Below are 16459 nucleotides of genomic sequence, written 5' to 3'. Positions count from 1 at the left end.
GATGCCCCTGTCTATCCATGGATTACGCACGCACCTTCTCGTTTCCTAGACATCCGGTCATGGTCGCGCCTTCCCTTATGAGGTAAACTCACGTATGCACAAGCGAAGAAAGAGCGACCCGTCTCTCGCTGCTAGGCAAAGGCCCTGGAGGTAGATAGTGCCTTCCGCATTCGGAGGCATACAGAGCTTGAGAAACTGGGGAAGGTCCTAAGCCCATCCATCAAGATTGTCTACTTAATGGAGTTACCTACTGGTTTGTTTGTCACAAGGCAGCAGAGCTAAGGTAGGATGGTATTCGGATAGAGAAAATAGCATAGACGGGAAAAGAGACAGCAAACTCCGTTCCATCAAAGAAGACAAACTGGCAGCATAGCTAGATAGTATCATATAGATATAGACAACTTGGGCCGAGATCTGTTATGCACACAAAAAGGGCAGAAAAGACTGATGGATAGCACGCATATAATCGACTCATACCGGATCTCGCGTAGATGTACATACACAAGGGCGACAGTGGAAAAAATGACATGGGAGAAAAGAATGAGACATCAACGACGAGCAGATCTTCGCGTTGGAAGAGTCGTTGTTCTCGTCGGTGTCTTTGGTGCCCGCTTGCCAGCTGATTTCGATTTCGCCTTTGAGTCGACGGGCGCCGGGGATTCAGATTTTGCATGATCCCCGTTCTGCTCGTCATGAGGCTCGTTTTCCTTCTCTGAGGTCTCATTGTCATCGTCGTCAAGCTCCTCTAGCATATTGCTATCGGCTTCACTCAGTTCGCTGTCACTGGACGCATCTTCAGCGCCCTCGGCTTGCTCTTCACCTTCCTCTTCTTGACCCTGGTTCCATTCGTCCATCTCCATGTCGTCGTCATCACTGTCGCGGTCCGCATAGCTGATTCTCCGTGAGCCGCCTCCTCTGTTGCTGCGTCTCCGAGCGGCACTGTTGGCGGCTTCACCTGCCGCTTCGCCGCCATCCGATGACCAGTCATCACCAGTCTTCTTAGTACTCTTGCGCTTGGGTGTCCTTGAGCCCACGGTCGACGCGGCCGATTTCCGCTTGGATGAAGTTTCGCTGTTCTTCTTTGCCTTCTTCGTCGCGCTGGCGTCGCGATTGCCCTCGTGCGCGTTATCAGTCTTCCTCTTCTTTGCAGCGGCCTGACTCGACCCGCTCTTAGTCCGCATTGACGCTCGCACGACTCGGTCGAGTCTGTCCTCGGCGTCTTCTGGGAGGAACGTTGTGTCGGCGACCTCTTGCGCCTCTCGGTGACTGCCCATTGGCGCGAAAATGGAACTAGGCACACCCACCTTGCCGGGGTATGTTTGAAGAATGCTGACACCACCGGCGCCTCCGCCGAACCTCCGTTGTTGAGAATAAATGTCCGCAAATCGTCGGATTGTTGCTTGTGCTAGATCGGAAAGTGTATGAAGGCGTGTGGACATTTCGTCGGACTTGGTGATTCCGTCCCGTGCCTGCTTGACACGCTGGGCGATGTGGAATATGAGGGAGAGGTTGTGCTCATTCGCCACTGCAGAAAGGTAGAAGAGAATATAACGGGCGAAATCTGTCAACTCGTCCAGTTTCGTGGACTCATCTAGATCTGCCGGTGGGTAATCAGGGTGATACGCAAGGAGGGATAAAAGACGTGAGAACAAGGCTTCCATGACTGTCTGCTTCTCGCCCTTCTTGCCGCCCGTCTGCTGGGCAAAGAATGCGGCCCGGGATCGCAGCCATGTCAGAGTGCTATCTTTCAGACCAACTTGCGGCTCAAATGCGAGTAAGTAAGGTATGACATACCACCGCGGACCCAGCCGGGTGTCCTGCACAAGCTTCTTCTTGAGTTGGTTAATGAATCCGCTTCTCACTTCTGGGATGGGATCCTGAGCTACAAGCGCAATTGAATTGAAATCTTTTGGCGTGAGCAGCTGTTCGCACAGAGCATGTGAGCTACATAGCTTTAGCAATGAATTGGCGGCCAAGAGCCGCAACCTCGATTTCTGGGTAGCTGGAGTGTCTTTCTTCTTCGACAACTCGCCCGAATTCACGATAAGTTTATTGAGGGTATCATAGACGGGCTGTGCGTGAGCCCGGAAATCTTCGTCACTATCAGACCCATCTTTGGCGCGCAGGCGGTTGACAATAATTTTGAGGGCCCATTCCTTGGCTGCTGTTTCATCGTCCACTTGATTAGACCAGGAATACTCTGAATCCGGAGTGGGTGATCGATTTGTCAACAGAATCTGATTGACGGAAATCTTGATGATGGCGTCGCTCTCCTCGTCAGCTTGTCGCGGAGCAAGAAGATTGAGTTGCGATAACGTTGCGAGTTTGGTAAGGAACCGGTCGGAATTGTAGGTGCATTTGGAGACACATTTCTCGACGAGATCTTTGGCGTACATCTCCTTTTTATCAGCGACAGCCATAAGAATAAAGACTGCATGCTTGGCAGCACGAGGCGACGGGCTGTGGAGGGCGTAATCAACAAGAGCCTGATAAAACTTGCGCTGCTTCGGTAGCTTCGAAGGGAGCTTCTTCGCGAACCCAGAGCAAGCCTTGAGGATCTCCTCTGTACCAGCAGCGCTCACCGTGGCGGCCTTCGGGGCTTGTGCCTCTAAGTCTTTGCAAATCTCCTGAACCTGAGCTTCCAGAACCTCGGGGTTGAGCGACGAGATTTCTTTCAGCATTTCATGCGCCGGGGCCGCTAACCCGTTCTCATCTGACCGCGAAATGCCCATGATCGCAGGTATATGACTTCTATTGAAGACAATCGAGCTACAGCGATATAATAAGGGTGTGAGGGTCTCGTGGAGGATTGTAGTATTGCTGGCTTGTATCCTCCTTGCAAGCTCTTTGATAGCTTTGGTAACGGTGCGATAGTCACTCACAGCAGCTATCGCAAAACGGATGAGTTGATAGCTTCGTCGGTCATGGATCTTTGCGAACTTCCATAAGTCGGCAGATGTCCTCCCTGAATCGGGGAAGGTCTTTGCCAGAGCGTCAACCACTTTTGTAAGTTGAGCCTTGATTTGATCCTTATTCTTTTCCATTACGCCGCCCTACTAGCAGTTAGCTACCGTAACCAGCTCATAGCTTGCGCCTCGACTTACGTTGTACTCCTCGCATGCTTGTAGATAGACGGTGACAGCAGTCCTCAGCGATACCTGGCGCTTCTGCATGGCGAAGAACACCTTTTTGGCCTTTTCGTCCAGTCCGCTCAAGAGAGTGAGAATGCGACGAACGCGGATCTTGTCGACGTCAGACTCGCTCTCGGGCTCAATAGCTTGCGAGTCCTTTAGTCTCTGAGACTGACTTGAACCACTTCTAGAAAGCTTGGGCTTGATGGGAGGATAGCTGAGCGGAAGAAGGACCTCGAACATGGCACGGTCGATTGAAACGTGGATCTCGGGGTCATTGGTATAATAGGCGTCTAGTATCCTCGACGGCCCTTCTTTTAGCAGGGCTGTAACCTGTTCGTGGTCCTGCTCTATTTCACCAGACGCGACAGCCCAAGCCCGGGCCAAGATTTTCGTAGCATGTTCGCGCACCTGCGACTTTCGGTCTTTGACACGCTCTGCGAGGATGAAGAGTAATGAGTCCTCAGTTGAAACCCCACCGCTAACCCCTAGTTTGTTTACAATATGGGAAAATCCAAAGGTGCCAACGGCATCGACCGCTGCTAAGCGGACTCTTTCATCAGCGTCCCGAAGCATCGACGCAAGATGTGTGATAAGGGTTTGCTCTTCGTTATCGCTCAATCCCGAGCCACCCGCAGAAGTTAGTATAATTCGGCCAATAGCTGTAGCCCAAGAAGCTCGCACAGAAGCTGATTTGTCCAAGCGACGGCTCAAAAAGCTGTCATACGCAGAGCTGTGTGCTTGTGAGAAAGGCTTCGGAGCGAAAGGCATAAGGAGAACGTTGGGCTGTGGGATCGATTGCGTGTATTCGTCCAGTTTTACCTGTGGATAGGCGGCAGGGTCCATCGGGAGAGAAGGGGGTGGTCCAGCAACCCCGGTCCCTGATGTCAGGTCACCAATGGTCTGAGTCGCCAATAGGCGCAATGACATCGATTCGGCGGATAATTCTGCTTCTAATTGAGGAATAACGTTCTGCAGGACGTCGGGACACGCTCTCCAGAGCTCACGGATCAAGCGATGCGCTTTGCCCAATTCTTTGATATCTTCGCCCTCCTCATCCGAGTCATCGAGGTTAGGCTTGCGAGATTGCTTCGAGGGCCTATTCTGAGCTCCGGCGGATGAAGCATCAATGATAACATTGTTAAAGTACTGGCTGACATGACTAGTCATTCTTTCCGGACAAGCCTGGCAGATCGCCTTCGCCATGTTGTAAGCTGGTGGGTAATCCTTCAGAAGCAGCGTCTCTTGCTTCTCGTCGACCTGAGCCTCGGGTTTCTTCCCTTTCTTTCCTGGGCCTTCCACGACACGGGGATCGACGCGCAGGAACTGCGCCATTATTACGTCTACCACATCGGGCGCGAGAACGGGCGACTCATCGATAACTGTCACTAACAGGCGAGTCATGTCATACTCAACATTCTTGGCCACTGGCTCGCCTGTTGAGGCTTTGGCGGAGCCTGCGACAATATCAAAGCAACTGGTAAACAACGGAACGACTAAAGTGTCCGGGTGATCTAAGTCAGTCATAAGAACAACACTCTTGACCTCCGCCAGCGAATTCAAGACGTAGATGTGTTGCCCGTTGTAAGGATTCGAGGGATCCCCCAGCGAGGGGATGATCGATGACACAATACAAGTAAAGATATCCTAGAAAACAAGAAAAACAGTCAGTTGCTGAAGCACAGCACCCAAAGGCATGGAGATTGAGCAAATCGCACTTTCAGTTGATTCCCCGTGAAAGGCGCGTCAGGCGCACAGAGGCGCAACACATCCACGATGCAGCATGTCGCCCAAGCGCGGACACCTTTATCCTTATGTCCTAGTAGTTGAGCTGTAGCAAGCTCCTGCGAGACCTTCGTCAGAGATTCCTTCTCGACTTCTTCCTGGTCGAACTTGCGCAGCTCTTGCGACAGCGTCTGTAGGCGCTGCAGCAGATCTGCGATGGGGATGGCGGAGCGTCCGACGCGCCATGAAAGCGGCTCATTGAATTTCAAGCGGCGAAGGCCACCGGAGGGCTCTTCAGATTCCACATCCTCCACTGCAACGGAGGGGCCTTGTCGAGTGCGCGACGGCATCGTTGGAGCGCGGGGAAGCCGAGGGACGAACAAGCTGCGCTGAAAGCACCATGCGTCGGATGGAGGGACTTGCAGAGACGTTTAGATGCAGGTTGCGACAGGCAAGCGATTGGTGGCTGGATTCCGCAACGGAATCAAGATCGACTGGAAGGAAACGAGATGCGAAGGACTGTAGTTTGGCGTTTCGTACTTTTGCCCAAACGGGAAGGCACCCCGCTCACCGCCTCCACTCTGGGACGCGTCGCGCGTCTACTGCATCTTTCTACTCCACTCCTACTGCTGCTGCTGCTGCGGCTACTAATGGATATTGATGAGGTGCTTGCTGAAATTCACTTTTTGGTATCGACTGGGAGATTATAATTACATTATCTGTATGATCTGAGAACGCTGAATGCCTGGCCACAATGCGAAAATCACTATGCAGAATCATCAACGCCATGGATGCTAATGAATGCTGATAAGACGGACTCAGAAGTTGGGCGAGAACTTGCTCAGCGCCCGAATCTTCTTGCCATAGATGAAGAAGATAATGGGGATGGGAATCATCGCAAGGGTGATGAACCCAAGCAGACTGGACGCCCAGGGCACGCCCAGCTTGTGGTACATCTGCGTGGCGAAGAGTGGGAAAGCTCCTCCAAGTGAGCTTCGAATAAGAGTGTTCGCCGCGATGGCAGAGTTCGCAAACATCATGTACACATCGATGATGTAGTTGAGGCCCTGCATGAAAATCACGAGGATGCCGGCGCCAATAGGGACACCAGCGGCAACCTGAGCCAACCAGTGCACGTTAGGGCTAGACGTCCAGCCAAACCAGAAAAGACCACCCGGAAGGAGGACGGAGGCGACCATCATAGGCACCAGACGTTCCTCAGGGATGACTCTGCCATGCTTGGCAAGTTTATGAGCAAAGCGGGTCTTGGTTTGCCAGATGATGAGGGCCACGCCGCAGAACACTCCGATCATGATTCCTATAAATGGAAGACCAGCGATACCCTCGTTGGTCCAACCGCGCTCCTCCTGAAACGAGACCGGGTAGGCTTCGAAGAAGAGGTACAGGATTCCGTACACCAGCGCAAGGTAGAGAGTGATTAGGATGAGAATGGGCTCGAGAATGAGCATCTGAACAGGACGGAACAGGTATTTGCGGACGATGTCTCCAAAGCTCGGCTTGTGGTGGTCGAGGAACGCATAAAGATCTTGGTTGCCAGTCTCCTTGCGAAGTTTGGCAGCGCGTCTTTTGAGAAGTACCGGATGGTAGGTCTCTGGGACCACGAACCAGGCAATGGTGCCAAACGACCCGGATGCAATCAGCGTGATCCAGGCAGTCCACCGCCAGCCGAGATATGAATCAGTGAGAAACCCGCCAACAATCGGACCTAGAGAGGAATTGTCAGTCAGGAGTACTTGAATATCGAAAAGAGTATTACATACCTAGCACGGGTCCAACGAAAGTAGCTGCTGAGAACAGCGCAATCGCTATGGCGCGATCAACAGGATCCCAGAAGTCCGCCATTGCGCCTCCAACAACAGCCAAGGGTGAGCAACCCAGGAAACCCATCAAGAACCGACACACAAGGATAGTTTCGACGTTCTTGGCCACGGCAACCGGAATCTGGAAGATAGCGAACAAGGAATATCCAAGGAAGAGGGGATATTTGCGCCCATACAGTTCCGACATGGGTGACCAGACCAGAGGACCAGCAGCAAAACCAAACACCACCAAACTGGTAGCAAGAACCATAACCTCTGTAGACACGCCAAACTGCTGTGCCGTCACCATCGTCGCCGTCGAAAACACACTACTCGCGAAAGTGAGCCACATGGTCATGGACGACATCGTCATTGTTATGATCCACTTCCTCCAATGCGGCATATTCTGCGGGTTCTCGGGGTCATCGGGACCATTCCATTCGACAAGATTTGGGTCCTTGGGCTTTTCCTCTTTGGAATCCTTGGACTTTTCTTCAATCGGCTTTTCGTCGGCTGATGGTTGCTGTGCGTCATAGTTGCCACTTTCGAGATCGCGATCTTCTTCCGCTGTATCTGGCGAAGGCTGCGAAGCCTTCTCGCCATATCCTAGACTGGAACGAGATTCTGAACGTAGTGTTGTGCTAGACGAGGGCACGTCATGCCCATTACCGTCACTTGGGCGGAGGTTGTTTGTATCGCTCATTGTTCGCCCGCTATTCGCTGAATTCGGTGCGTGATATTCAATATAATAAGGGTTTGTATTGAGGTATGTACAAGAGCCCCTCACCAGAAAGATGAAAGAAAGATAATCACCTTGTGCAGACAAAGGGGCAGAGAAAAGGTCCCATAACGCCATTAATATACTTACGTGCGAACCCTTCGCCAAGTGGGCCTTCAAAAGCCTGGATTTATAATTCCACCATCTTGCAAGAGGGGCGACTCCATCGTGGACAGTACCATCCGCTTTATCTCCGGGCCACGGCCAAGAACTACTCAAAATCCATCAAGTCCGGTCGCAGATGATCGGACAGGTCAACACCACCGCAAGTTGTGCGCCTGTTTCTCACTCCTCAGCAGCTTGCGGTGTAGACTTCCTAGTGTCATCCTCATAGTCCTGGCTCATTGCGCTATGCCGGTTACCCGAAGCCACGCCCTAGGCGCATCAGCCATCAGCTGTCTCAGAAATCCGAAACAAACAAGCTAGCCCAGCTACGTCAAAACCAGAAATGCCCAGGAAAGATTCTGGAAGCCATGATACATCGTGGACGCTTGATTGGCTGGAGACAAAAAAAATTATTACCGGAGATGACCCACGTCCATATCTTAGCTTCCTCGGTGGGTCAGCCTCGGGAGATCGCAAAGCTTCTCATTACCGAGTCCGAGGGTCATGGTGAAGTCATTGTCAACACATGGACCATACTTTATTCGATCTTTGGGCTTCATGGGGACACATGATCTATTCCCCTCGTTGCCGTGGAAGCTGGGTTCACTAGTCGCTCTTGGTGCGTATGTGTGTGCGTATCTACCATAAGGTGAGTACTGAGTACTATGAGAATCGGCTAGTCGGAACCGAGTCGGCATCGGACCACAGATACGTCCGACCACAGAATCTCGAATCTCAATCCTTCCAAGGTTCACGAGCCTCAACAGCCGCCCGGCGCTGAATAATTGGTTCATGACTTGGTTCTTCTTCGAGCCTCAAGGCTGAACTTCGGGATCCGAGAAGAAATCATCATCAATGAGCATTCAGTTTGCGCTGTACCTAGGCTGTACCTGTGCCACCTGATATGCAGAATAGTACGTACGACGGAGGGACGCGTCGACTCGCGGGCCGCGGCTCCCGTGACATTCCCTCATAGTTCTCATCTGCATTTTCATGACTCAACTATCGATTGGAGTTAGTTTCGCTAGCACTAACCCGGGAAACGGTCCGCCTCTGCAGCTCTGCTCGCTCGCTGCTGCCTGCTACAGTGCGTAGTGCTTATGCTAGTCTAGCTCTCGGATTTAGGCATATCTGATCCGACAGGCTCATGGAGTTTGGCGAGCTGTTTATCTGATCGGGCTCGGCTCGGATAACTTATACGGACTACCTACGGAGTACGGAGATGCTTTATAATCACTACTGAAGGATTTGGATGGATTCAGAATTGGATGGATTCCAAAGAAGAGGGTCTAGGACGATAGGGTCCTAGGTTAGTTATGCTTTCGTAGTATGAAGTGGGGATATGAGCCCCCGCTAAGAACTAGACCTGTAGAAGCTGTAGATGTACAATGCGCTTAGTATGCTCGCCCACATCGATATGTAACAAAAACAAGATCGCTATCAGGCGCCGCTATATGCTTCAAAGAATTATCATGAACTGTCATCTGAACCGTTAACCCTTGCCCTGCTCTGCCTGAGAGCGTCAATCGCCTTAAGCACTTCATCTTTGGCCGTGGCTTCCAAGCGTGCTTTCGTGGTCGACTCCAACGAGTCCAATCCCAAAGCATGTTCGTATAATTTGCGAGAGATGTTTCGATTAATGTCGGTGTACTCCTCCTTGGAGATGACCTTCGAGCGGTAATGCGGTTTCAAAGCTCCCCCGACGAGTTTTTGGATGTCAGACTTCACCTCCAAAGATAGCCCGGGACGAGACGGCGAGCTATTATTTGATCGTACGGTTCTGACGATTTGTGGTGCTCGAGGGACTCGACGAGGTCGAGAGCGCGATGGTGTTTCCTCTTTATCGTCTTTCTGAGAGCTAGCTGGTGAAACTTCGGGGGAGAAAGGGGGAGGAGACGACACTTCATGTGGTGGTGTGAGTTGCATTGGGGATATTGGCCTGCTCCCCAAATGCGGGGGTGGGGTGGCGGCAGACAACCGGGGAGACGACTGGGTAGACGGTACGGGTGAGATGGAAGGTGATGAAAGCCCGGGAGTGCTCTGTTCGGCTGAGATGTGAGCCGAAGGACCGTACGAGTGGACACTCTGTGGTGTTGAAGCGTCTTCGACTTCCTTCAGCAACGACGAAAGGAAACTCGGTTCGCTAGAATTATCGGCATTGAGACGTGCGGATGCTTGGGCAACGGCACTTCTCGAAGACTCGCCGTTCTGCATCGCGAGGGCTGCGAGATCCTGGGCCCTGCGAGTGCGAGGTCGTTTCAGCTTCCGTGCCGGTTCGGTGGGCTCTGGAGAAGGGGACATTGTAGGCTCTTTTCGTTTCCGTGCCGCGCTCGGGTTGTTCTCGATCTCACGAGCTCGTTCGAAAGCGTTCCACGCCCTCATTTCTTCCAGTGATTCTGGCTCGGGTGTCGGCTGTCTGGGCGCTCGTGGGCGCGATGGTCTGGGCGCTTCGACGTCAAGCAGAGCAGCAGTGTCTCTGAATCGATTTCTTCCCCCTTGTCGTTCGGCGACTTCGAAACGACGTTGCCAACTGCGGAACTCTCTCTGGTTGGCTTCCTCGCGACGTCGTTGCTGTAACACACGCTCGACAGCTCGATCATCGTCGAAAGGGAAGTCCAGATCTATGTTGAGGTGATCCCATACTGATTGCCAGACACGCGCCCAGTGCAGCGAGTTGATTTGATTCCTGCTTTGCACCGTCCGCTGCTGCGCTCTAGTACGGTGACGCCGTCGGTTCTGGACATTCGACGGTCTATCTACTGCATCAGAAGATAGTCCGATGGGACGTTGGGTCTCACATCGGGAACAGTACCAGGAACCAGCTGGCACCCCATCAAGCCCAACGCAGTATGTATGTGTCGGCACATCACAGCCGTCACAGAGAAGGAGCAACTCCTCGTTCTCCGAGTCCCCACAGATAGGGCAGGGTTGGAAGTCGGATACATCATCATCTATATATTCGACAATCATGGACGGGTCGACATCTGCGACTTGGACACGGTCTTCGACCGCATATGATGAAACTACGGGGCCTATAACAAATAACATAAGTATGCGTTCCAGCAAGAATGCATCATGAAAAGGGTTGAAATACTACTTACCTCCGACCCGGTCACTCAGCTCCACTTCATTGAAGGTCCGGCGGCATATCGGACAGCTATTCGCTCGTTCGACCCAGGGTTTCAAGCAGTTGTTGTGAAGGATATGACCGCATGGAAGTAACTGAGCGATGAGACTGTCCTTATCTCCGTCGAGGCCATCTGGCTTGGTCGAGGTCTCAGGTGCCTTGCCGTCCGGTTCAAGGTCAAGTCTTGGCACCGGGACGGCAAGAGGATCGCTGGCGCTTTCGCCAAGGTCTCCTAAGCACACAATACAAGTGTCGGACATTAACGGATGGGGATTCGATAGAGCTGTGAGTAGAGGAGCTGAGAGAAGGCATTAAGAACAGCTATCAAAAAGTTTGAGGAGAGGATGAGGAGGGAAAGGAGAAAGAGGGAGAGGAAGTAGATGAGTGTGGGGATGGGGAGGCCGCTTTTGAAGGTGAGCAAGCGGTCACGTTGGCGACCAGACTGGAAAAGGTTAGACCAGCCCGACGCACGGCGAATCACTGACCTCCGAATCAAGATACTGTTGGCTCTCGCGAAGACGGTCACAGCGCTTGAGCCTTGGTTGATGTGCTAGTTATGTTCCTGCAGTTCGCTCGAAGGGGGTTACCCCTCTTACGCTTACCTATCTTTAGAATAGATGGAAGTCGAGAATGTGGCGAGCTCGCAATCGATCAGTCTGAAACGAAACCTATATAGCCAAAGCACATTGAACAGTGAATAGATCTGGGATAGTGAATGTAGGCAAGATTGAGTACCCGGTGATATCAGAATTATTGTTACTCTCATTTCCGGTCTTCCGCAAGGTGCAGGTGAATGGTTTTGGCCCCATGGTCCTCACATGCCGCTGGCATTCGTCAGAAGACACAATCAGGTGCCCAAGCGCAAGCAAAAAAGACCGGACCATAGGAAACGAAGCGACTTTTGTTTTTATGCGGTCCAAATCGGTAGAGTTTGAAACTAGAATATGTGATCTGAAATCATCGGTGGTATTCATGTCTAAGTGATAAATCGAGTTCGATGAGGCAAACGACGCCATCAACACCGAGGACGAAGATTCGTGAGGAGGATGCGTTCATGACAATCCATATCTTGTATTTGTCTCATTTTTTAATTAACCGGAACAGAAAGGAATCCCATCATCACATTTAGACCTCCGCGATTTCCCTGAGACGACGGATGGTGGAGCGGGTAGCAGCGGCGGCGGGGGTACTAAGTGAGAGCGCGTGTTAGTCAATTATCCTGGCGAGATTCCATCGATGTCGATTTTGATCGGGCGAGGGCGGCAGAGATGTCGACTTACGAGACGGTGTAGGCACCACCGGCGATGGTCTTCTTGCAACCCTTGCACTCCCAGATGCCAACAGCCTGGCGCTTGACGGTGTTCTTTCCGCAGAAGGTGCAGACGTAGCGGGCGTGCTGGGACACTTCCATCTTCTTCACCTGCTTACGCAGGGAGGCACCGTATCTATTGACGAACCATCAGTCAGAAAAACTGTCCAGTCGCTCGTGTTTCTGGTCGTAGAATCTTCGAGTTTCGCCGTGTCGTGAACGATAATATCGCGCTCGATTCAATCCGGGGTTTTGGGGGTGTTTCTGGCAAAAGCATACCTGGTACCATATTTACCGGTGATGCCGACCTCTGCGGAACAAGTCAGCTGCTGTTTTCCATTTTTCGTTCTCCCAAAAGTCAAGGGATAGTATCCGGCTATACTCACTCTTAGTGCGCTTCGTCATCTTGTCTCTGTGCGGCTGTTGAGGTCGAAGATGGGAACAGTGCGGGAAGTTCGAAATCGAGACTGCCGCTTTCAAGTGGCCCAGTTGTGGGTGCTCGCTTAGGGCTTAGCCTTGGCACCACGTGATGGGCCTCAACTATAGCAGAATACGGCCTCCTTCAACCTAGAATTTGGCTGGAAACGAATAGAGCCAGATCCGCTTATTATCTTATATCTACCAGTATCGAACATGGACAAGATTATGCGTAGCAATTGAGATAGTGGCCTCGTTCTATCTGGAGCCTGGTGCCGTTTTACTGATCACTATAGACAGGCGGTCTGGAAAGGCAGAAAACTGTAAAATTATCTGTCTTAGATAAGCGGTTTTGTCTGGTTGCTGAGCTCGCGTCCTGCAGGAGCCCTAGTCATAGCGTGTCCCAATATAGTTATGCGATATGATCGTCAGCTATTATTCTATGCTTTTTGCATATCAGGTAGTTTATAGAAGCAAAAAAGCAGAGAATGGCGATACCGCGGGCCAAGCCTTCTCGCCCACGAGCGCCTGACATGACGTACCACTAGGTATTTGGACCGCGGTCGCCAATTCTCCTTTAAATTGGTCTCGTAGGCACTTAGTATTGGCCATCGTCAAAGCTGCTTCACTTGCGAAACAGGTTGATAGCCAATCCTTCTTCTATATAGTAGCACTTGATTGAGGTGCGCAAGGTGATACCGGACATTGTCTTGTTGAACACTGTTCTCAAAACGAGCCCCCTGCGAAGCCGCAACACCAAAGTCATGGAATCCAGCAGGGAATTCGATATCGTGGTCCTCGGCCCTACTGGGTACACTGGAAAGTACTGCGCAGAGCATATCGTCACTCATCTCCCCACGAACCTGAAATGGGCTCTGGCAGGGCGCTCATACAAGAAGATCCAGGGCGTGGCTCAGGAGCTAAAGGAGCTCAATGCTGATCGCTCAGAACCAGGTAAGACTGACCACAAGACGTGCTAGCCGGATTTACTAATACGTCCGTAGACATTATCACCATCCAGCTTAATAAGGAGGAGTTGCGCTCTCTTGCGGAGAGAACAAAGCTCATCATCAACTGCGTTGGTCCCTACCACATCTACTCGACCCCTGTGGTCGAGGCTTGTGCGAATGCCGGCACCCACTATGTCGATGCGTGAGTCTTGGTTACCTACACAGTGGATCGACGGCCTTGACTAACTACAGTAGGACTGGAGAAACGCCATGGGTCAAACAGACAGTCGACGAGTATCACGAAACAGCCAAGTCCAACGGTGCTATTGTACGCCATCAGACACTCTATACATACAGCAGCCTTCTAATCAGCGCAGATCATTCACTGCGTCGGTATTGAAAGCACACCCGCCGACATGTTGGCTTACGCCCTCGTGAAAGAGGTCCGAGAGAAATTATCCTGCCCTACTAGGGAGATCACCGGCTCAATCTATGAGTTCAAGTATGGGACCGCCTGATGTTTTGTATCACCTCTAACACGTATAGATCTTCCGGCGCGAGCGGCGGCACCCTCTCCTCCATTCTAACCTGCATCGAGGACTTCTCCGGCAAGCATCTCCTCGAATCAACAAGGCCGTTCTCGCTTGCAGTCTCCCCAGCACCAAAGGACATCCCATCCGAATCGATCATGGCTAAGGTCTTGGGAGTCCGAGCCGTTCGCGACCTAGGCACTCTCGCCAAGTCCCCAACAGACTTCTGCGACATGACCATCGTCCACCGCAGCAGCACCCTGATGCCAGAACTGTACGGACCCAGATTCTACTTCCGCCAATTCCTCAACGTCCGCAACTCATTTATTGGCATCCTATGGAACTACGCGTTTATACTCGGAACGGCCCTCTTGCTCCTGGCTCCGGTCCGATGGCTGGTGAAGAAGATCATCTACGCACCTGGAAGCGGACCAACTACGGAAAGCGGCCGTGATGACCGTTGCGAGTACCGTGCTATTGCCACGCCAGACCGGGATACGCCGAAGCGTGTATTTGGGAAGTTGGTATATGAGGGTTCGTCGATGTATCACTTCACGGGCGTGCTGATGGCCGAGGCGGCCATGGTGATCTTGGAAAACGAGCAAAAGGTCAAGAAGGTCTCGAGAGGGGGGATCGTTACTCCGGCGACACTGGGTCAGGAGTACCTTGACCGACTGGAGAAGATCGGTTGTCGTGTTCAGACGCAGCTTCTGGAAAATTGAGCTGAACCCGCCTGTCTTTCTTCTTATGATTTAAGCCTAGTTTATGCTGCCTTATGACTTGCTTGTTCCGCTTCCCGCTTGATATTGTACTATATACATCACGGTGCACACCGAATATACATCTCAAATCCAATTTCTCGCCCACGTATCGAGGCAGCAGAAGTAAATCACAACTTAGCCACTCCATTACTTCCCTTAACAACCTCATCCATCCACGCCTCCAAAGCCGCATTGACCTCCTCGGGCTTCTCCCAAAGAGCCCAGTGCGAAGCGTTAACCTGTTTCGTCGTCAACTGCGGTATGACCTTACCCATTCCCTTGCCCAAGTGCGGCGGGAGAGCAGCGTCCTTGAGCGCTTGGATGAAGAGGACAGGGATGTCGATGGTTCCTTGTTGCAGAGAAAGCTCGTCTTCGTAGTTTATCTTGCGCGTGCGGTACCAGTTCACTGCGTTCGGTTAGAATATCGTCATATGAGTTGGGAGAGGCGGAAGAAGAAGAAGAGAACATACGAGGTCCACGAAGCCCATGACGAGCGAACTCCCAGGCGTAATACTCCATTTCCTGTAATAAACTCAGTCAGCCCATCTGGTTAAGTAGCCACATTAAGCGAGCAGGTAACAGAAAGGAAACTATCAGGATACTAACATCCTCCTCTATCACCCACGTCTTCTTCAACCTCGGCAACAACCCCAAATTCACACCCTTGTGAGGATCAAATGCGAATTCCTTCTCCTGCGTCCGTCCACCATAGAGCGCAATCAGGAACTGCTTGTTTTCATCTTTGCTCTTGACAGCCTGTTCAATCTTCCCGCTGACAAAGTGCAGCTGGTACGCGAAGTGCGGCGCTACTTTGGCCACCATGTCTTCGAGCGTCATGTACTTCTTGTACGGCGGGCTGTACGGCACGCACACGGTGAAGAGGTGCGTTACTAGACCTGGGTGCCAGAGGGCGACGCGGTAGGCAAGCGCTGCGCCCCTGATCGTGCGGTTCTTGGTCAGCTCGGTGGGAGGGTAGGTGTAGGGGAAAACCTACCAATCATGGCCACCGAGGATGATCTTCGACGCTCCAAGTTGGTTAGCTAGTTCTTTGATGTCGTCCGCGCAGCTCTTGTGTGAGTACGCATTTAGATCCAATGGGGCGTCCTGGTGGAAATAACCGTGTCCTCGTTAGCTAAGTATCTTGACACCAAGGACCTGGTCAAGGTTACCGTCCGCCCATATCCGAGGCAGTCTGGCGCGATAACTCGGTAGCCTTTGTTGATGAAGAGTGGGATCTGATATCGCCAGCCCATTGACAGGTCTGGGAAACCGTGAAGCTAATAAGTTCCAGGCCACTGCGTCAGCTCAGAGCTTTGATAGGGTGTATTGTGCAGTGAGCACTTGAAGTAGTTACCAGGACTACGGTGCTTTTGTGTTGCCCTGATGGCGGCACACTATATAGGTAACCTGGATATATAATCAGCGATCTGTCTTGTTGAATTTTCGTTAAATTGCGCCCTAAGGCCGAGTATCCAGTTATTCATGCAACTGCCGACCTTTGCAGGCCTCTTAATAGACGAACAAGAAAATAGAGCTCATACCGTAAGTCTTCCCATTTACGAATGCTGAGCGATGCTCAACCCGAGAATCTCCCGAGATCGTGATCTTATCGACATCCATGGCGCAATATGAGCCCGAACGAGAGTTGATATTGTATGGATATTATCGAGAATACCGCTCACCGAACAAAGAACAAAGCCCGGTGATTCAATGAGATTGTACTCTGGTGATGGTTTATGACGGTGCTAGAGCTAAAAGTCCCAAGTGCCCCTCTTACTATCACGTGAAACCGACGTTTCTTAGATC

At 51.8% G+C, this 16459-nt stretch overlaps 6 protein-coding genes across 6 annotated transcripts; 1 reads left to right on the top strand and 5 right to left on the bottom strand.

The window, feature by feature from the left end:
* Positions 1-548: 548 nt before the first annotated feature.
* DSM5745_06032 (sister chromatid cohesion factor PDS5) lies at positions 549-5206 on the bottom strand (the record flags this gene model as incomplete). Its single annotated transcript, XM_026748048.1, has 3 exons — positions 549-3053; positions 3105-4778; positions 4850-5206. 3 exons carry the CDS (start codon positions 5204-5206, stop codon positions 549-551), a joined length of 4536 nt encoding a protein of 1511 aa, XP_026603880.1.
* Positions 5207-5674: 468 nt separating this feature from the next.
* On the bottom strand, positions 5675-7379 carry DSM5745_06031 (MFS transporter; the record flags this gene model as incomplete). The annotated part of the gene is made up of 2 exons (XM_026748047.1): positions 5675-6582; positions 6638-7379. The coding sequence occupies 2 exons, from the start codon at positions 7377-7379 to the stop codon at positions 5675-5677; spliced, it is 1650 nt and encodes a 549-aa protein (XP_026603879.1).
* Positions 7380-9029: 1650 nt separating this feature from the next.
* Positions 9030-10946, bottom strand: DSM5745_06030 (putative PHD and RING finger domain protein; the record flags this gene model as incomplete). Its single annotated transcript, XM_026748046.1, has 2 exons — positions 9030-10591; positions 10661-10946. 2 exons carry the CDS (start codon positions 10944-10946, stop codon positions 9030-9032), a joined length of 1848 nt encoding a protein of 615 aa, XP_026603878.1.
* Positions 10947-11811: 865 nt separating this feature from the next.
* On the bottom strand, positions 11812-12400 carry DSM5745_06029 (60S ribosomal protein eL43; the record flags this gene model as incomplete). Its single annotated transcript, XM_026748045.1, has 4 exons — positions 11812-11875; positions 11967-12131; positions 12275-12305; positions 12382-12400. The coding sequence occupies 4 exons, from the start codon at positions 12398-12400 to the stop codon at positions 11812-11814; spliced, it is 279 nt and encodes a 92-aa protein (XP_026603877.1).
* Positions 12401-13176: 776 nt separating this feature from the next.
* DSM5745_06028 (uncharacterized protein) lies at positions 13177-14614 on the top strand (the record flags this gene model as incomplete). The annotated part of the gene is made up of 5 exons (XM_026748044.1): positions 13177-13366; positions 13417-13564; positions 13618-13690; positions 13740-13864; positions 13909-14614. 5 exons carry the CDS (start codon positions 13177-13179, stop codon positions 14612-14614), a joined length of 1242 nt encoding a protein of 413 aa, XP_026603876.1.
* Positions 14615-14781: 167 nt separating this feature from the next.
* Positions 14782-15906, bottom strand: DSM5745_06027 (alpha/beta fold hydrolase; the record flags this gene model as incomplete). The annotated part of the gene is made up of 5 exons (XM_026748043.1): positions 14782-15059; positions 15124-15175; positions 15260-15590; positions 15648-15757; positions 15823-15906. 5 exons carry the CDS (start codon positions 15904-15906, stop codon positions 14782-14784), a joined length of 855 nt encoding a protein of 284 aa, XP_026603875.1.
* Between the last annotated feature and the right edge of the window lie 553 nt (positions 15907-16459).

The sequence above is a fragment of the Aspergillus mulundensis genome, assembly GCF_003369625.1.
Source record: "Aspergillus mulundensis strain DSM 5745 chromosome Unknown scaffold_5, whole genome shotgun sequence".
NCBI classification, from domain to species: domain Eukaryota; kingdom Fungi; phylum Ascomycota; class Eurotiomycetes; order Eurotiales; family Aspergillaceae; genus Aspergillus; species Aspergillus mulundensis.
Note: the sequence above shows the minus strand (reverse complement) of the source record. Positions and strands in the feature narration are given on the sequence as shown.